The 20118-nt window shown below is 59.8% G+C and overlaps 1 protein-coding gene across 1 annotated transcript in view; it reads left to right on the top strand.

Moving 5' to 3' along the window:
• The window catches only part of LOC119107202 (formin-2), a 52532-nt gene extending 33040 nt beyond the window's left edge, over positions 1-19492 (top strand). Inside the window, exons 5-20 of the mRNA XM_037230602.1 lie at positions 1333-1456; positions 1726-1833; positions 2638-2819; positions 3124-3652; positions 4191-4223; positions 5137-5222; positions 5953-6090; positions 6590-6745; positions 7585-7664; positions 8173-8302; positions 11493-11687; positions 12427-12570; positions 14164-14285; positions 15683-15820; positions 17281-17365; positions 18368-19492. Of these exons, the coding sequence (XP_037086497.1) occupies positions 1333-1456; positions 1726-1833; positions 2638-2819; positions 3124-3652; positions 4191-4223; positions 5137-5222; positions 5953-6090; positions 6590-6745; positions 7585-7664; positions 8173-8302; positions 11493-11687; positions 12427-12570; positions 14164-14285; positions 15683-15820; positions 17281-17365; positions 18368-18388 (2271 nt within the window). The 3' untranslated portion in view covers positions 18389-19492. The remainder of the gene's footprint in view (positions 1-1332; positions 1457-1725; positions 1834-2637; positions 2820-3123; positions 3653-4190; positions 4224-5136; positions 5223-5952; positions 6091-6589; positions 6746-7584; positions 7665-8172; positions 8303-11492; positions 11688-12426; positions 12571-14163; positions 14286-15682; positions 15821-17280; positions 17366-18367) is intronic.
• Positions 19493-20118: the final 626 nt, after the last annotated feature.

A 20118-nucleotide genomic window follows, 5' to 3' on the forward strand; every position in this document is an offset into this window, starting at 1 on the left:
TTCGCCTCGAGCCGAGTCGAGCCGGTGCCACTCTCCGGCGAGCCCGGCTCCACGGCTGGTGCAGCGAGGCGAGCTGGTGCCACCCGCCGGCGACCTCGGCTCTGCGGCTGGTGCAGCGAGGCGAGCCGGTGCCACTCTCTGGCGAGCCCGGCTTGGCTGCTCGTGCAGCGAGTACGGTTTTGAGCAAGCCTAACCACACTGCCGACCGGTGACTGGAGACAGGGCTGAGACGCCTGGGGGGCGGGGGGAGGGGGCAATGACGGTCCGGACCGCTGCATGCGACTTCCGTGAGCAACGGCAAGGTCCGGTGCTGGGCCGGCGGAGCGGGAGTCGAAGCCTCTCTGCCGACGCCAGGGCCCGGCTGCGCCGGCGCAGGTGGGTGTAGGCTGGAGGTGTCAGTGCTGGATGCTGTCTCGGGTCTACCGCGGCGAAGCTTGTGACAATTCTGAGTGCGGAACCTCTACCTGAAAGTAATCGAAGCTTAATTTATTACCTATTGATGACCACATGAAGATAATGTCTGCATCAGCTGGTATGCCACAACGATGCGACAGACACCTGTTCATCGTTCGCACTGTTTGTAAGTGATAAAAGTCTTCGCGGTCTTGTTCTGGCTGTCAAAATCATCCCACTGAGGATATGAGGGCTAGCAGTAGAGGTTCGACGACATTTTCGTCGTGGCTTGACAAACGTCAACAGCCTTCCATTGTCCGTCATTGCAGGGGTTACTCGGAGCCATGCGTGTTTCCTTCAAACCGAGGCGAGAGATCACGATTGCGTTTTTAAAGCGGCCCATCGAAGTTTTTCATATATATTACCCACACGTAAAGCAGCAGTTAATACCCCTGTATGTGCGACAGAATAAAATGTGTATTGCGCAGCCCGAACTCGATGAATTCGCCGCATCCTAATTGTCACTCGTGAATTCGCATTTCATGGGTCATGCACCTATCTATGCCGTAGTGGATAAGCTTTTGCAATGAAACTTCATGTATATTCACATTGTATGGCCGGTCTCCACTGTGTCCACAGCCGGGCGTGACGGCCATGCCGTTCCTCAGCCGGACCTAACGGACCCATCCGTGTCCGTGACACGCCCCTTGGCATATTTAGCACCGGACCTGGCGTGCCCCGCCCCCAGGATCTTACTGACCTCTATGTTCCATGCCGGATCTGACCCCCCTCTCCCCCGTCCCCGTGTCCCCGCTGTGACGTGACGCGCCCGGTTCTGCGTCGCCAGCCGGACCTGACGCCCCCCCCCCCCCCTATCGCTGTGTCCCCCCTCTGCTGTGTCCCCGCCGTGACCTGACGCGCCCGGTTCTGCGCCGCCAGCCGGACCTGATGTACTACTGGGCGCACTCGGAGCTGCCGGCCTCCCAGGCGTCGACGCCGCGCCGGCTGCCGTCGGCCGTGTGGTCGGCGTTCAGCCCGGCGGCGGCCCGGCCGTCCGACCCTGGTACGCGCCGGCGCGGCGGCTGTGGCGCCGGGTGACGCCAGTGTATGGGAGGGCCGAGGGCGGGCAGCTGTGCACGTATCAGGTGTCATTGGAAGCCACGACAAACAACACATCGGCGTCGAAATACGGGGTCGCTCTGGATTAACCGAGTATGCATCAAAACGTTGATTTACTTAGTTATACCGTCGTTGTACGGGCCTGACTGTGTGCCCTCGGTGCATTGACGCCGCTGAGCATCCGTGCCAATGTGCCTGTGCGCCACCGGGCAGACGCGTCGCCGGCGTCCGGACCACGGCGGTCGGGACCGCTGGACCCGGTCACCCTGGACATGGCCCTGGACCAGGAGCGCCGCGCCCCGGACCGGAAGCTCGACCCAGGTACGCCGACCCGCGGCCCGCGACCTCTTTGTCCCGGGAAGGCTGGAGGGGGGAGGGAAGACTGCGAAGGCTCGGCTCAGGTACGCCGGCCCGCGGTCCGCGACCTCTCCGTCCCAGGAAGGCTGGGGGGGGGGGGGGGGAGGGAGACCGCGACGGCTCGACTCGTCGAGTTCCGTGCACCGCCGGTAGGGCCACGTATAGTAGCGTGTCATGCCCTCTTCCCCTCTCTTCTTAGCCCTCTTTTCCTTCCAAAGTGGGGATGTGATGGCACCTTCGTAAGCCGTCGCCTTATGGATTTCCAACGGTGAGATTTTGTGTTCGGTGACCGTTGCGCGGCATCAATGAATGCTCTGAAGACGTACTTTCTTTTGTTGCTCTTCCGCAGCGTTGTGCAGGCTAGCATGGAGTAACCCTAGGCTTGCTCACAGCTGTGGCGACACACGCAACTGAACGCAGGCGACTGGAACGTCTCTGGTGTTTTAACGCTTCGTGCGCTGTTTCCGGAGAAATGTGCACTCTTTCTACTTGTCATGTGGCGATCTGACCCTCTTCTAACGTAATGTCGCCTCCAGCCATTGCTGTGGCACCGATGCCCCTGTGCCTGCATTATTTTATTGCCACGCTGGCTGTAATGGTGTTATTGGGTTCACAACTTGTTTCGAGCTGTAATTGTATGCTCATTGTAAGCGGTCTTCGCTAATTGAAGCCCAACCCAGCCTTCCATCGGTTGATCGGCGTACCTGGACGTCCCAGTAATCAGCGCAATAGTCTTGACTGTGCTCTGACGGCTGTGCGCTCTGACAGATGTTCCGGTCCGAGCGCCTCCCTGCGACCCGCCTGTGGAGAAGGAGGCGCCACCGTCGTCACAGCAGGTGGCGCCACCGGAGCAGTCCAGCGCCGAGGCCCTGAAGCTGGCCGAGCTGGAGGACAAGTTGAAGCTGCTGGAGCAACAGCTGGAGAAGTACAAGACCTTGGCTGGTCTCCAGGTCAGAATAGCGCATGGCCAAATAAAGTGATCATGTACGCAAGCGGGAGAAATTGCTGGAAGCCCCATAGTTCTACCTTGTTGCTTTATTGTAGCGCAGGGGTATCTAGAAATAGGTTTTGCAGTGACAAAATTATTTATGTTCCTTCAGAGCTAAAATATTTGCATTTTGTACGATGCAGGTCTCTGACTGTTTTTACTAGTTTTTGACGGACGTGCATTAACTGGCGTTGCTGTTTGACAGCAGCATCAAATAAGTCACCAGCAGGCAGATGCCCGGAATTAGAGTTGGTTTCTGTTTACAGGAGCTTACAAAAAACATGAGAACCGACTTTGCTTCGCCATCGTCCGAGAACAAGGAGCTGCCTCTCGGCGCGGATCCAGTTGTGTCAAGAACATCCCTTCCCTCCTCCAAAGGCCCTTCCCCAGCGTCCAGCCCTTCGAAGTCAGTACCAGTACCACCCCTGCCCCCCAAACCCGGCATCACCGCCCCTCCGCCGTATATTCCTCCTCCGCCTCCGCCTCCGCCCCCGCCCCCGCCCCCTCCCGCGCCTGGCTCTGGTTCCATTCCCCCGCCGCCCCCGCCACCACCCGTGCCGGGCTCTATTCCACCTCCACCGCCCATGCCTGGTGCCGTCCCTCCTCCACCTCCGCCCCCTCCGCCGTTGCCGGGTTCCGGTCCGCCCCCTCCGCCACCTCCCCCGCCCATCCCCGGGTCTGTTCCTCCTCCTCCGCCGCCTCCGGGCTCTGGGCCGCCTCCTCCTCCGCCGCCCCCTGGCGGCCCGTCACCTCTGCCGCCGCCGCCGCCCGGAGGCTGGAGCAGCCAGACGGCAGGTGAGCACTCCACTGGCTGCTGAGGTCTGGCCTGCATCTCGGTCTGGACCGGCCCGGCGGCGGCGGGTGATGGCTGCTCCTCCTCTAGATCGTCGTTGCATGCACACCAGTCTGTGAGGTTGATTGGTACGGAGCACACCGGGCCGGCGTGGCTTGACTGTGCGAGTGACAGCTAAGTTGACCTGGTTGGCTTTATGTTTATGCCTCGTGCCTGCCTTTTGCCTTGAAGCTGTCTTCGTTACGTTTTGTTCTGTATGACAACCCAGGTTGCAGCACCTTGTCACTCTCCGGCTTAGACAGCTGTTCAGAGCCCCACGGCGCTGTCTCCCCGGCAGTAGCGCACCAGGTCGTGCTCGCGGTCTGCTCGGCGATGCCGTCCTGTCACGTTTCCGGTCTCGATCACGTCTCGTCGCACTGAGTGGTGTTGTAGCGCGTAGCTGGTCGTCACAGCGTGTGGCGCGTGGTGCCGCGGCGCGCGCGCCCCGCGGCGTCCAGTGAGCGAGCGGCGCGGCGTGACCCGTATGTCTCTGTACTGCAGGCTGTGTGTCTGGCGCCGCTGGCTCCGGCCGAGGTGAGCGGAGCCTCTTTCGCCCCTTCGTGTCACCCGCTGCTGGTGTCTGGCGCTGGGGGGGGGGGGAGGGGAGGGGGGCTGTCACCCCGCCTTCTCCTTCTGCTGCTCGCGTTCATGTGTCGCCGGCCGTGGTTTGGGCTACTTGGCGGTGCTACTTGGGTGAAGGGTGGACGCCATGGCTTGGTATGGGGATGATTCGGCGCCTTCCCGTCCCCTCTGCTTTATTTCGTTTTTTCTCTGCTTTCATTTGATATGTCTTGGTGCTTGCTCTAACCTGGATAGTGAAGTAAGCGCATGACGCAATTTCGCTTGTACACCATGTCAGTCATCAGCTCAATATAATTTCAGGTCCCTATGTCGCTTGCCATGCCGCTACTTTTGTTATTTATTTTTTGCAGATATTTTCCAGGTTGTGTCCATTTCGTGCTTTTCAATATAAATGAAAGTCGCCAACTCAGCATAACAACTTTAACTCATAAGAGCAAATGTGCTTTTAAACTTCTTTTTTTAATCGAGTACCATGGACGCACCTAATTTAAAGACAATAGACTCAAATTGTGGCATGCTGTTAATGATGTCAGTGCAATGCTGTAAACTACTGGCATTTCTTCCGACAAAGGTAACGGTATTGATTAAAACAATGGCATGAAGGTGCGCCTAATATGTAATCTCTACTCAGTTTTGTGATAGGTCTCGAAATATTATGCAATAGTTCACTCCTCAGGCCTTCGAGGAAACGTTCATCGCTTCGTTGTTCTTTTGCCAACTTCCCCTTTATCATCCTTTGTCATGTTGACATGCTGGATGTCTGGTGATCTGACAGTGAACCCCTCTATCCCCCCATCGCACCCCCGCCCCCTGTTGTGCCGTGCTCTCAGCTCGCCCCGCACAGCTGAGCGGCGTTGTTTTGCAGTGACGCGGAAGGGCCCGGTGAACCCCAAGGTGCCGATGCGGCCGCTGTACTGGACGCGGATCCAGATCCCGGCGCCGCCGCCGCCCGCGCCCGCGCCCGCGCCCGCGCCCGCCGTCGAGCCGGACGCAGCCCCGGACGGGTGAGGGGCGCTGGCACTGCGCACCGATACGTCTGTCCGATCGCCTAAAGCCCTGGTTCGGCCATGCCGCGGCATGTAACCCGGGGCTTGGCTGTTGCATCTCGGTGTGTGGTAATCTCCAGCGCGTTCTGACAGCGCTACCAGAGCCGCTTAGCTCTCATAAAGCGGCTTAAGGCAAAAAACACGGCCACTTACCGGCCTAAGTCATGGATGGGCATAGATACACCGCGCAATTATCATCTCATTACACCGGACGGCCTCTTGGTGTGGATGACACACCAGGCCCGTTATAAGGGCCCAGCAGCTTTGCACCCAAACACAGCGTGTGCTATGGCAGACCTGGATGTACGATGGGACCCAGTTATAGATTTCGAAGGGTGTGGGTGTCCTTCTGCTATGCCTTGGCGGCTGACCTTCATCACGTCTGACTGTCGTTTTGCGGTGTTGTGCTGCTGTGTGTCTCGGTACGTTCGGTGCGTCACGGGGTGGCACGACGTCTCCCGGTGTCGCCGCCGCGCCGTCCTGTGGGCGACAGCCACACCGCTGACCTGCTGACCTCGTCTGACCGGCCGTCCGCCGTGTCTGGCCACAGTGCGTTGACTAACGCGGCCGCTGCGCCTCGCCGCAGGACCGAGGCCGGCTCGGGCCCCGACTCGCTGTCGAGCGGCGGCGCCGAGCCGGCGGCGCCCGCTCTCCTCTGGGACCGGCTGGAGGAGGAGCCGTTCGAGGAGGAGGAGTTCACCGACCTGTTCGCCAGGCAGGTGGTCCAGAAGAAGCCCGTCAAGAAGAAGGAGGTTAAGAGCCCTAAGAAGCAGGTCAGTGGCGAGATGATGTACGGCTCTGGGCGGGTGTCGCGCGAAGGAAGACAACGCAGGCACCTGTGACAATGTTTTCGCACAATGCAGGCATCTGTGGACAAGAACGTCAGCTTCTTTATGAACTCGGGAGTTAGGGCAGCTCTTACTTACGGGCACAGCGAAGAAAAAATGCAAATAGTGTTTGGGGAAAATGGTCTTAAAGCCCACGGTCCATTGCCGCAAAATGACGTTGACAATTGATGGAGAAAGGACGAGGAGACTGGAGTTATTGCCCACAATATGTAACTGGGACTGGCGGTGACCCGATGCGGGCCCAGTGAACTCGGCGTTCGTTATCACACGCCTGCCACCTATTCTGTCACTGCTCAGCTGGTAACGCAGTGGCACCGGGGCGGAGCACACCAGTGGTGGAGCACCCTGGTGTTCTGGCGGCGCCAGCATCCCGCGGTGTTCTGTCAGAACCACAGTCGGCTGACCGGGTCTCACCGCCATCCAGGTGAAGCGGGCCAAGCTGCTGGACAGCAAGCGGTCGCAGAACGTGGGTATCCTGATCTCATCACAGCACCTAGAGATCGGCGACGTGGAGTCGGCCGTGATGAACTTCGACACGTCCGACCTCAGCCTGGATCAGCTGGAGCAGATCCTGGAGATGGTGAGAGACGGACGGCGGTGGTGAGAGCCGGGCACGGGATGGTGACAGCCGGACGAGGGGTGGTGAGAGCCGGGCGCGGGAAAGTGAGAGCCGGACGCGGCATGGCAAACACAGTACCGCTCCGTGACCGTTGTAGCCGTTGGCGGTGTCGGGTGCCTGGTTGATGCACAGCTGTGTTTTGGATAGGTCTTGAGTGTCGGCTAAATCGACGCGTAGCTCGCAAGTGGCTGATGTTTTTCACTGACGAAAAACAGGCCCGCAAGGTGCCAGAAATGATTTTTTATATAGACGGAATGTCTTCAGAGCATACTGAATCTTAAGCTATCAAATTCTTGTTCTGGAATGCCATTTTCTTTTTACGAAAGGCTCCTGGGAAAATGGAAGGCAATTGCCATTGTCCAATTCGTGTCAAATGCGGAAGGCTCCACATGCTGTCTTCTTTTAAGTCATTTCAGCTATGTCAAATTATGTTTGGGAACCAAGGGCTTGGGAATTTTGTGGACTATGCAATCTGCTGTCTCCTCAAATTTTCCGGAATATCGCTTCCATGGAAGCTGATGGCCGGAAGCTCTCCGCAGATTGGGTCTTGGAAAGCTTTTCAAGACACTCGGGACAGTCAGTTCAATGGAAGCCGAATGACCGGACACTTTCCACAGAAAAGGTCTCGAGAAGCATTCCAATAAACTTCCGGAAGGATGATCGTGTCGGAGATGTTCCGTCAACAGCCCCCCTGACCCCCGTCGGTGACGTCCCCGGGTCGTGTACGGCGGCGTCTGTCCGTGCCCCCGAGCTGGGGTTGTACGGGCGTGGCCGTGCCTGACCGCCGCGTCTGCCGACAGAGGGCGACTGAGGACGAGCTGCGCCTCATTCAGAAGCACGTGGAGAAGAGCCCGGACGTGCCTCTCGACAAGCCCGAACAGTACGTGTGGGGCCGCGGCGGCCAGCTGGCTGGCAGCGCCCAGTCTCTCGCGAATGCCGCTTCCTGGCGGTGCCTTTGATATGGTGCTGTTAATTCTGCTAAGATAGAAAGTCGGTTAAGGACCACATTAAGACGTTGCGAGGTTAAGATCCAGACATGCTTTTGGGTTGATACCCGGCTTTGCATTACTTTAAGTCTTACGTCTTGATCGCTGAAGCGCCATAGATGCCGACCTGCTCGGTAGGTGCAGCGTCCTTGGGACCGCGCGGTCACTGGTGCGGAGCGTGTGCGTGCGCCTTCGGTGCGGGTCCCCTTGTCTCACCAGCCGACCGTCGGTGGTAATAGCCCGCCGCTCAGCGTCGACCCGTGCCTGCGCGCTCTGGCCCGGGCCAGCGCGGGCCGCGCCTCCCCTGTCTTCGGCTCCTGTCAGGACCCCGGATGGTGCTCGGTGGGCGGCGGCGGCTCCGGGGCTGGGCTCGTGTCACCGGCGCCACTCCCGTACTGGCAGGTTCCTGTACGAGCTGAGCCAGGTGCCGCACTTCGCCGACCGCATCACCTGCTTCACCTTCCAGTCGTCGTTCCGCGAGACGCTGGCCAACATTGAAGCCAAGCTGGACAACCTCAAGGGCACCTGCAAGGTAGGGCTCCCGACCTGACTCGGTCTGCGGACGGTGCTGCTCTGTGCAGTGTCTCCGAACGCGCGGGCCGTTTATGGACTGAATGGGCTCTCATCATGAGAATGAATCAGCCTTTGGTGTCAACTTCGGTGGGGGTTGTGAGTTCCGTCCCGTCTTCATTTTATGGATGATGCGTTGTATTCCAAGTGCGTTGGCCATCGCTGCAGAGTGCTGGCGCTGGTAAGTCTTGGTCGATTTGGTCGTCAAGAGATGCTACTGGCCAGAAGTCGCATTTTTCTTTCATCCATAGAAAGCTCTGTTGTACTCTTCTAATAGCTCTCGCATATTTGTTTTCCCAGAAGTTACTACTCTATTTACGCTGCGGTAATTCTGCATGGTTTGGATTTGACCTTGGACAGTTTGGGACGTTTTGTATTATGCTAGCGTTTAGGCCATAGCAGTGTTCCATTGAAGATGGTTTCAAAATTGACAATACTTTAGTAGGTTTTTCTTGGCTGAACAGGTAATTCATTATTTTTTGCGTGTTGAAGGATAAAACGAATACAAAACTTTAATGGACCCTGCCCCTACATACTGTTTTCTAGCGAACTGTGTTGGGGCTAAGGAGGATGCTTCGGAGATACTACGCCAGTGATCTTGCCTTTTTTGTCAAAAGTTCCTGAACCATCAAAATTTTGCTTCCAGACAGATGCAGCCACATGACGTCATATTTCACACCACATCACGCGCCAATCAATGACTAGCGTTCACCGCTCATTGTTTCATTATTCTGTTCAGTGTCATGATGGCCACCCTACGCCTTGCCGCATTCGTAGTCAGGGATGTGAAATCAAAAGGCGTGAGCGAACAATAAATAATGAATAAACATACATTTTAAGAAGGTATCGCGCACCGACACGACTAACTGTTTGGATGTTGCTTTTGTTGTTTTTTTGTGTTTTTTTATGTTGATTTTTGGTAGTCGCCATTCGTCGCAACTAACCGGCGGTGAGCTAGTGCCCTCTGGGTCGATAGCGACGATGGTGGGCCATTCGCAGACCCATTCAAGAGTTCACCCGTTAGTTACAGCAGATGACTGCAGGAGGTGTATACGGCCCGATCAGTCGCGGTCGGCGGACACTGCGTCACGCTCAGCGTCCGCGGAGCAGTCGTAGCGCTCAGCGTCCGCGGAGCAGTCGTAGCGCTCAGCGTCCGCGGAGCAGTCGTAACGCTCAGCGTCCGCGGAGCAGTCGCAACGTTCGGCGTCCGCGGAGCAGTCGTAGCGCTCAACGTCCACGGAGCAGTCGTAGAGCTCAGCGTCCGCGGAGCAGTCGCAACGTTCAGCGTCCGCGGAGCAGTCGCAATGCTCAGCGTCCCCGGAGCAGTCGTAGCGCTCAGCGTCCGCGGAGCAGTCGTAGCGCTCAGCGTCCGCGGAGCAGTCGCAACGTTCAGCATCCGCAGGGCAGTCGGAGCGGCAGAGCGTCGTAACGCTCAGCGTCCGCGGAACAGTTGGAGCGGCAGAGCGTCGTAACGCCCAACGTCCGCGGAGCAGTCGCAACGCTCAGCGTCCGCGGGGCAGTCGTAACGCCCAACGTCCGCGGAGCAGTCGTAACGCTCAGCATCCGCGGGACAGTCGTAACGCTCAGCGTCCGCGGGACAGTCGTGACGCTCAGCGCCCGCGGAGCAGTCGGAGCGGCAGAGCGTCGTAGCGCCCAGCGTCCGCGAGGCAGTCGTAACGCTCAGCGTCCGCGGGACAGTCGGAGCGGCAGATCATCGTCATCGACCTTGAAGGCATGCCTCCAGTGTGTGCTGAACCTGGTCCTTGTATGCTGTGGAATAGAAGCGTTTTAGGTAGTAAAAAGAGCGCTATTTACCTTGTTGAGGGATATGGTTGTGAACATGGCTGAGTGTGCGTGAATGCATCCGGACGCTGCGATCTGGCTACGTTAGTTCAAAATGCTGGATAAAGGCGAAGCACTTCTTTGCATGCCGTCGTGCACCATCGAACGTTCACGTGTTCCATGACTTGTGTTAAAATAAGCTTGCACAGACAACACTTTGGTATCATTCTTTGGTCCACCGACTTCTTAAACTGACCGTCATTCCCATCAGCATCCCTCTCCGTGGTAGCGATAGCACGAGTCCATCCCTCGGCGGAGTGATCTGTCCGCCCGTTGCCTCGCTCGGTCCAATCATAGCGCGGCGCTTTTTGACAAAAGCAGTAGCAGGACTTTGTCCGCCGGCCTGCTTACGCTGTTGCATCGCGTTTCGTCGCATTAAAGGTGTGAGTGCTTCATTGCATCTGAAGTAGTAAAAAGACCACATTGAGTAACATTCCACTATGCTTCAAAGATATTCTACATTCCATTCCTTTCCGCCGCCGTGGACGGAGGATCAGCAGTACTTGGTAAACCAGACAAGTATATCTGTCACGTCACGTCCATATGTCAGGCTGTCTGTTGCGCGGTCGGCAGATCTGACAGCTCTCCGCCCGTCTGTCCCGACAGCCGTCGATATCTGACGGCCCGACTGCGGGCTGGCTTCGCCATCCGTGCATCGACTTCTCGCTGCTCCGCCCCAGCAGCTGCAGCTAGTGTCTGATGATCTCACGGCCCGTAAACCCGACGGGACTTCTCGGTGCTCCGCCCCAACAGCTGCAGCCGGTGTCTGATGATCTTACGGCCCGTAAACCTGAAGGGACTTCTCGATGCTCCGCCCCAGCAGCTGCAGCTGGTGTCTGATGATCTCACGGCCCGTAAACCCGACGGGACTTCTCGGTGCTCCGCCCCAGCAGCTGCAGCGGTGTCTGATGATCTCACGGCCCGTAAACCTGACGGGACTTCTCGATGCTCCGCCCCAGCAGCTGCAGCTGGTGTCTGATGATCTCACGGCCCGTAAACCTGATGGGAATTCTCGCTGCTCCGCCCCAGCAGCTGCAGCCGGTGTCTGATGATCTCACGGCCCGTAAATCTGACGGGACTTCTGGATGCTCCGCCCCAGCAGCTGCAGCTGGTGTCTGATGATCTTACGGCCCGTAAACCTGACGGGAATTCTCGCTGCTCCGCCCCAGCAGCTGCAGCTAGTATCTGATGACCTCACGGTCCGTAAGCCTGACGGGACTTCTCGCTGCCCCGCCCCAGCTGCTGCAGCTGGTGTCTACTGATCTCACTGTCCATAGACCTGAATATATCGCCTGATTCTGTGTCGACAGTTGCTGACATCGTCCAAGCCGCTGCAACACGTGTTCGGCCTGATCCTGGCGCTCGGCAATTACATGAACGGCGGCAATAGGACGCGCGGCCAGGCGGACGGCTTCGGGCTCGACATCATCGGCAAACTCAAGGACGTCAAGAGTAAGGACAACTCCACCACCCTGCTGCACTACATCGTCAGGAAATACATCCAGGTAAGTGGCCGTGACGGCGACGCTGCCGTCCACTCTGCGTGGTCTCTGCTGACCCGGGCTGGAAATGTGCTGTTTCAGTCGACTCTACTTTGAAGATGCTGTGTTGTCATGCTCCGTTAGAATCTCACACCGTAGGTCGCATCAAGTTTGAACTTCAGTGCCTTGTTTTTCAAGTTGAAGGGAAGTTAACGCCATTTAATCTTTCGTTTATTCTGGCCCATTTTGCCAACTAGCAGAAATGTCAGTGCACATCATGCCTTTGCCGTTCGTTGACCCCTGCGCAGGATGGAATGGCTCGAAGCTGTCCGCTGTAGACGCGCCGGCAGCCGTCCCGCCGCGTGCTGCATCAGCGTTATCAGGGAATACCTATTATGCCCTTGTGTACGAGCTTTTGACGTGGCAGTCAGCTGCTCGTTAAGAAAAGTATGGCACGCTGCATGCAAAAGGATGCGCGACGCATGCCATCATTTGACATTATATACGGGACGCTAACGACGGCTGAGCGATCACGCGAGCGGCTGTTGGCGTCTGTCAGGAGCCGAACTTTGACCTCCTACGTGAAAGCCACCGTCCCCGCGTACTGACCTGTTTCGCTCCAGCCAAGACTGCCTCACAAGCTAAGATGGAGTCCTTGAAGACATTATGCTTGGCATCAGGGTGGGACCGATGTTTGCTTGAGCCGCCGATCTGCCGCGGACCTTCCGTGACCTCCCGTGACCTCCTTTGACCTGTGACGCAGAACCACGACACGGAGTGTCGGCAGCTGCCGGTGCCCAGTCCGTGGGACGTCGAGCGGTGCCAGCAGGTGAAGTTTGACGAGGTGGCCACCGAACTGCGCCAGCTGGGCAAGGAGCTCCGTGACTGCCAGCGACGCACCGAGAAGGTGGGTTACGGAGGCGCCCCTCCCCCCCCCCCCCCTTCCCTCTTACACACATCCACCGGCCTGTCTGCGGATGACGCACCGCGGAGGTAGTCCTCGGCGATGCTGGCTCACCCTTCTATCCCGCTCCCTACGCAGCGGGGCCACCGGTCGAAGCAGTCTATTCTAGCATGACTGACGGTTGTTACCACCTTATCGAAATGTCTGGCGACAACCTGTCTTTTTCCTTGGCGCTATATGACCGTGCAGTCGAAGCACCCGAAAGCTCCAATAGCTAGCTGTTTTGCCGGTGTACTTGGAGTAGTTTTGAATGGCTTCCCGACGTGTGCGTGCGTGTGTGCGTGCGTGCGTGCGTGCGTGCGTGCGTGCGTGTGTGCGTGCGTGTGTGCGCGCGTGCGTGCGTGCGTGCGTGTGTGCGTGCGTGCGTGCGTGCGTGATGTAGGGAATTTCCCGGGAGCCTGTATGTACGAACGGTGTCTCCCCGTACGGCTGCGTCACCAGCCGGCTGCAAAGGGCTGTTGTTGCCGCATGCCGCCGCATGGGCATGCGGGCATGCCGCCGCCGCCGCCGCCACCGCCGCTCGACTGACCTCGCCCCTGTCGGCGGCCGCCGCCGGCGCCGGCCTGTCGTTCGCCGCTCGATGGATCTATGGTGGGCCCAGCCGCCCGGGCGGACGGCCGTTCGTCAGCGGTCTGCGGCCTGTTGGCGCCGCCGCCGGCGTCGTCCGCATCGCCGGACTTCCCCGAACCCCGTCTGGGTCGAGCCGGGCGGCGTGCGTGGTCCGTCTGGGTGGGGTCGGGCTCCCACGTGGCGGCGTGCGTGGCCCATCTGGGTGGTGGGTAACGGGCTGGGTCGCAGGCTGATCGCGCGGCGCCGTCTGCCGCACGGCGTCCAGTGGTGTGCAGCTGGGTAGTTCGCTGAGTGTCCATCTCCGCTGCTGCACTACTTTAATGAGCAGGCGATACGCAACAGAAGTACTACAAGATCAGCTGCCGGTCTTACCTGCTACCCTATCCAAACCAATGAATGGCAGGGCTTTGAATGAGATGTGAAGCTAGTGCTTCCGCCACAGTGCTGGCACACCTGTTTGAATGTTTAGAATTTTGGGGGCAGAGGGGAAGGCTCGAACTCTCGAATGTGTGGTAAGTTCCTTCCACACTATGCGGCGGCGCTTCCAAGGTTCACAGTATCTCGTGTTCTCTGAACTCTATCGCTCTAGAAGGAGATAATTTGAACGTCGGTTCCGGTGCGCAGGAGCCCGGCTCCACCCAGACGGGCTACGCACGCCGCCACGTGGGAGCCCGGCTCCAGCCAGACGGGCCACGCACGCCGCCACGTGGGAGCCCGGCTCCAGCCAGACGGGCCACGCACGCCGCCACGTGGGAGCCCGGCTCCACCCAGACGGGCCACGCACGCCGCCACGTGGGAGCCCGGCTCCACCCAGACGGGCCACGCACGCCGCCACGTGGGAGCCCGGCTCCAGCCAGCGGGCTACATTGCCAGTTTGTCCCGCACGTCACTGTACCATCTGCATTCTGTGGCCGGGTCGGCGGCGGGACCGGCTCACGCCCCGGTGACCGAGCCTGCGTCCGGCAGGTGGCGACCGCCTCCGACGAGGCTCATCTGCAGCCCTTCAAAGGCAACATGGAGACCTTTCTGCGGGAGGCTGACAGCAACCTGCAGGCCCAGCGGAAGAACCTGGAGGACTGCCAGACCAGGTGGGTGGCCGCTGCGCGCGCCCGCTGGGGCCCCGAGCTGTCTGTCCCTGGCGTCGGGGAAAACGCACGGTTCTGGGCGCATGACTGACTGGTGCTTGACCACCAGTGCCAAGAATATTCGCTCGGCGCTTCAAACGAGGAGTGACCGCCTCACTGTTCCACAATGCAATGTGTATGGTCGTCAGTCAGTGTACGCCTAGCTGCCCAGCAGTTTAAGCTAGTAGGCGCCGGAATGTGGTCTAAGCAGGCTAGGCTTACAACGGACTTCCACCCCACCCACTGACAAGTTTCTGCAAGTGTTGCTTGGACTAAAATATAACAAATGAAACAACGCTACCTCATTGGTATCCTCTGTCTCTCTGGGCGAGGCTGGTGGGATTAGGCAGATTTGGGCGAGCGAGCGGTGTGGCCGTGTCGTCGCCAGGCCGTCAGTTGTGGCGGGCCAAGGTCACGGCTACGAGCGCCGCCGCCGGCCGGAAGGCACCGGTGCGGCGCCGTCCGGCCGGGCGGCGGCGGCGGCGGCGGCCGACCGGTCCCAAGCCGTCTTCGTCGGGGGCGCGGCCCCAGGCCCGGTTTTGGAGCCGCCGCCGACGGCTCGTCTGTCATCGGCCGGCCGGGCGGTGCCACGTGGGAAGCGCAGGGTGGGGCGCCGGCGGACGACGCGCTGCGGCCGGTCAGCGGCCGCTAGCGGGCGCGGCCGCTCGCACCCTTGTCCGCTTACGGTAGCGGGGGCCGCCGCAGATGTTGGGCCAGGATATTACAATGGTTGATGAGTCGGGCTTTGTGTGTGGCGGAGGCCTGGAAAGTCGCCTACAAACTGGTGTGTTGTCGCTTTTAGTGGCGTTGCGGACGTTGACAAATTTTACGAGCGAATGTCCCTCCGTGATGCCACTCGCTGAGTACGGGTGTCCAGATTTACTGCTTGCGGCCTGCTGGAACCTGGAGCCAGCCCAGCGAGAGTTGCATGATTGATGTGTCAGATTAATCGATAGCGAACTGATGCGGCGCTGTGACAACAGTCCGTTTTGTAGGCAGGTGCACCGTGTCATATGCTCAAAGACCCCTGATGACCGTGTGATATTCGCCTTATGGCGTCAGCAAGGCTCGCCAGGTGATGAATATCATTTTGAACAGCAGTTTATGGAGAGGCCAGGCTTCTTGCCACGATAATTGGAAGATCGCTGTGCAGAGCTGTCGCCACCCGTGCGTGTTCCGGTGTAGCAAAGTTCTCTTAACATCGACGCAGAAACGCACGCCTGCGTTATCAGGCTTGTACCAGAGAGTCGTCATCAGCATATTACATCCGATGTCATTGACAACAGGGTTGTCCACCTTTGCCCGCTGCTGTGCAGGCTGGCTTCAACAGGCTTCAACTGATCAGCTGACGCGTGTTCCAGCTTCGTGGCAATATGCGCATTCTTCCAATGCACACACCGGAAGGATAACAAGAAGATGACGCCCAAAGACTTTTTCGCCATCTGGGCGCCGTTCTGCGCCGACTTCACCGACATATGGAAGCGGGAGCAGGTCAAAATGTGAGGCGCCGGCCGTGTCGGCCCACGCTGCCGACCCGTCACACCGGGCAGCAGTTATGGTTATCTACTGTACACAATGGTCGATCTGTGGCCACAACGCCACAACTCCTCCAGCGAAACAGTGTGCGTCATAGGAACATTTGGGGGGTGAGCGCACCGCAGCCACGGGCCGGCCGACCACGGCAACCGATGAGACGGGCTGACCCTGGAACGGCCGGCCAGCTCCAGCCTCGCCCTGACCCCGGCCTAGCCTCTGCCCCGGCCTGGTCCGGTCGGGTCCCGGTCCCGGTCCCGGTCCCGGTCCCAGTCTCGTTCCCGGTCCCGGCCCCGGCCCCGGCCCCGGCCCCGGCCCCGGTCCCGGTCCCGGTCCCGGTCCCAGTCTCGTTCCCGGTCCCGGCCCCGGCCCCGGCCCCGGCCCCGGCCCCGGCCCCGGCCGGGGCTCCTCCCGGGCCTCGGGCGATGGCGCCGCGATGCCGCCGCCGCCGGCCGCTGACGGCAGTCCGTCATCGGGCCGACGGCCGCCGCCGGCCGCACGATTTACGACGGCGACGGCGGCGCGGTCGGGCGCAAATATGGCGCGGCGCGCCCGGCTGGGTTGCAGTGGATTGGGCTGCGCCGGCCTGGGCGGGCCTCGCTGTGTCAGGGCTTCTCGGCCCTGCGGAGCGCTGTCCTGGTCTGCCGCTTGCCCCCATAGGTGTTTTTACGGCATCGGGGGCCTTAATTTGCTTGTAGATTATCGTCAGCGTCGTTGTGGTCATGATACGTATGCCCTGTCATAATGGCATTCTGTTGTCAATTGTTTGGCTATGAGCTGTTGAAAACTGTCTTATAGCTTATTTCGTTATCGGAGATTTAGAAAGCGTACACTTCACCATTCTTCGGCTCGTTGAATTTAAGCTATACGAGATCATTCGACGAGGCGTGAATGTGTCTTAAATGACCAAGGGTTGTACTCCTTGTTGGTCAACCATATATCCTATTACGTCCTGAAAGATCATTGAACCGTCTAGCAGGGCCCACCACTGTGAACTGGGCATCTATGGTTGCATCATGGATTCGTTGCGGAGCGTATTTGCAGCCAAGGACTATGAGATAAGGGTATGAGGTTTCCCTGGAATCGCGCGTCTTGGGTGGGGGGTTCAGGATGCATGCAACAATCTCTGCTTAGCGTGTTTCGGGGGCTCAAACACATCCGTGCAAACCGTTCCAAATACGTATATAACATAATTTACTTCTCGTGTTTGAGTCTTCCTGATTTCTTCCATTCAAGCAGGGCCTTGCAGCCTATTTTCATTGCGAATCGAATGACTTAAACCCTCACGAGGATTAGTTGTATACTTTGTCACCGGATGTCCCCACAGGGATATTTGCTCCGTCTTTTTGCTTCTTGCTATTGACTGAAGTGTTCCGTTTATGAACTAAGCGTCTGCATGGTCCGTTCACGTGTTCACTCCTTTCAGTGTGAAGGAAACGACGAAGAAAATGAAGCAGATACAGGAAGACAAGAAGAAGGTGGTTAAGAAAGCCAAGGAGGCGGGTGGACTGGTCAGTTTTCATTAAACCCACTACAGGCACCAGGCACTGCTATTGCCCCGCATTTGGTCCGCACGATAATAGCCGGACCCGTCTGATGCCGCCGTCGCCGGTGGTCGGGGGGCCGGACCCGTCTGATGCCGTCGCCGCTGGTCGGGGGGCCGGGCCCGTCTGATGCCGTCGCCGCTGGGCGGGGGGCCGGGCCCGTCTGATGCCGTCGCCGCTGGCCGGGGGGGGGAGGGGGGGGCGGGCCCGTCCGATGCCGCTGCCGCTGGTCGGGGGGCCGGGCCCGTCTGATGCCTTCGCCGCTGGGCGGGGGGCCGGGCCCGTCTGAAACCGCTGCCCCTGGTCCGGGGGGCCGGGCCCGTCTGATGCCGCTGTTGGTCGGTGGGCCGAGCTCGTCTGATGCCGTCGCCGCCCGTGGTCGGGGGCGGGGGGAGGGGGCGGGCCTGTCTGATGCCGCTGCCCCTGGTCGGGGGGCCGCGCCCGTCCCAGCCGGCCGTCGGCGGCGCGTACTCGCCCCTGATTGCTCCATCCCGGGGTGCATGGGGTCCGGCCGGCCGGGGAACGGTCCGGCCGCGCGGGCGGCTGGGCTCGGTCATCGCTCCGCCGCTCTGCCGACGGTCCGTCCGGCCGCGGCGGTGGCCCGGGCGGCCCCCTGTGCCGGGCGACGGATGGAGACCTGCGGCCGGACCGTGACGCCGCATCTCACCATGTCCTGTCGTGCGTACTGTGGGCCTCAGAACTGATCCGCAGGTAGTTAACGTTGCTCCGTGGAGAGAACCAGTTCAGAACTGGTGTCAAGACATCGCAGGTTGTATTTGTTGTCCCGTTTTGGTGTTGCATAACTTCTGACTGTTTGCATGTGGCCTGGTTGTACGTCAGATGCGATATGACCCCGCGTATGGACTTGCCCCTCCGGCTCGTCTGAACTAAAAGCCCACCGGGGACTAAGATAAATCCCACCGTTGGGCAAGCTCTAACCGAATCCATATGTATGCGTTTGTGCTTCAGAAAGCCAAGCTGCGTCTGTGACGGGCGGCGGCGCGCGCCGGCTGAACGTGCACACGACCCCGCCTTGACAGTGGCTGCACAAGAGAACGCTACGAGGCCGGCCACCTGCCGACCTGGGACAACACCGTGCCCGCCTGGCCGGCGGTGGCGGCGGCCGGCGCCGGCCAGCCCCGTCCTGGGCTGGCCGGGATGTCCCTGGTGCTCGCCAGCTGATCGTACCTGGTCCCCTGAGGCCAGCGCCGGAGCCGACGGAGCCGGAGGCACGGCTCTCCCGGCATGCTCTGGACGCGCTGGCGTCCTCCACCACTGCAGCTGCCAGCGAGAGGCCCTGTGTGGTGCGACCCGGGGGCGGACGGAGGCGATGACGTCACCCGCTCCGTTCTTAGATGACGCCTCTACAGACGTCATCCAGGAGCAGGTCCGTGCAGCGTTGGCAGTAGCGGGCCCGGGTCGTCCTGCTCGGACGGAACGGGCCCGGCAGGGCCTCGCTGCTGTCATAGCGCACAAGCCACCCGGCTGCTCGACGGGCCGACCGGCGCTCTCGGTAGCTGGTGTCACGCCTCCCCACCCCCCGCTTTCGGCACCTGGTGTCAAGCCCCCTGCTCCCAGCAGCTGGTGTCCAGACGGGGTCCGTGTCCAGCGCCCCGCTCTGGCCAGCCGGTGTCGACCCCCGCTCTGGGGAGCCGGTGTCGACCCCCGCGCTGGGCAGCCGGTGTCGGCCCCCCCCCCCCCCCCGCTCTGGGCACCCGATGTCGAGCTCGCCGGGCTCGCACCTGCTCCGTTCTCCGGCGTCAGCAGCCGGTCGAGGAGATCCCGATGTGTTGTCACCCTGATCTCACGTGTACCTCAGCGCGCCGTGGCGTGGTGTTCAGCTGCCCCGCCGAGCGGCGCCGCGTGCAGGCGGCACTCGTGGACAGGCGGCCAGGGGCGGCGATGGTGTGATAACTTCTCGGAAGAGGATGGCGATGGTGGGAAACACGGATGTGGCTTAGAAGCACGTCAGACTTTTTCTCCGCGGTCCAGATGAACTTTGAGACGTCCGCTGCTTGTTTGCGCAATTGCGTGTCAATCGAGATTCGTGTGATAATGTGCATCGACTTGTAGCATTGATAATAACAACATGTACCAGAGTCGTTTGTGTGTTTTGGGTGGGACCAGCAACAATGTGTGAACCTAGACCTGGGTTGCGGTCGTTTTTGCGTCAGATGAAATCCAACCCCCGCGTTGATTCTGCGAAGCGGCCGAAGCTTGTGGGAAGCGAATAGCTTGTGGAGGATAGAAACACCTGGACGGTCCGCAATAACCGCAGGACTGACAGTTGCCCGTCTCCGCGGGTGTTGGTGCGAGCTGGATTGTATCTCGTGAGCAGCTGTCTGGGTCTGTGTCAGTCTTATGGTCAAAGGTTGAAGTCATAGGTGACGCGTGTGCGAATGCGGTAACATTTAGGGGGCTGATGTTAACTCAGCTGCTTTTTAGGAAGTCTGAATGTGGACGAAACTGAGAGTTTGTGTCTTACAGTGCAACCCAAAGCAAACAGCGAACCCGACAGCCTGACTCCGCCATCTTCGTGCAAGCCTTGGCTGACATTGCTTCCGCTGACGGTGCCCCAGAGGCAAGCCTGCTGACCACCGTCTCTGAGCGGAGACAGGCCTGCTGACCCCGTCTCTGACCGGAGACAGGCCTGCTGACTGCCGTCTCTGACCGGAGACAAGCCCGCTGACCCCGTCCCTACCGGAGATAGGCCTGCTGGT

Source organism: Pollicipes pollicipes, unplaced genomic scaffold (assembly GCF_011947565.3).
Source record: "Pollicipes pollicipes isolate AB1234 unplaced genomic scaffold, Ppol_2.1 Scaffold_2555;HRSCAF=2994_pilon_pilon_pilon, whole genome shotgun sequence".
Classification (NCBI taxonomy): domain Eukaryota; kingdom Metazoa; phylum Arthropoda; class Thecostraca; order Pollicipedomorpha; family Pollicipedidae; genus Pollicipes; species Pollicipes pollicipes.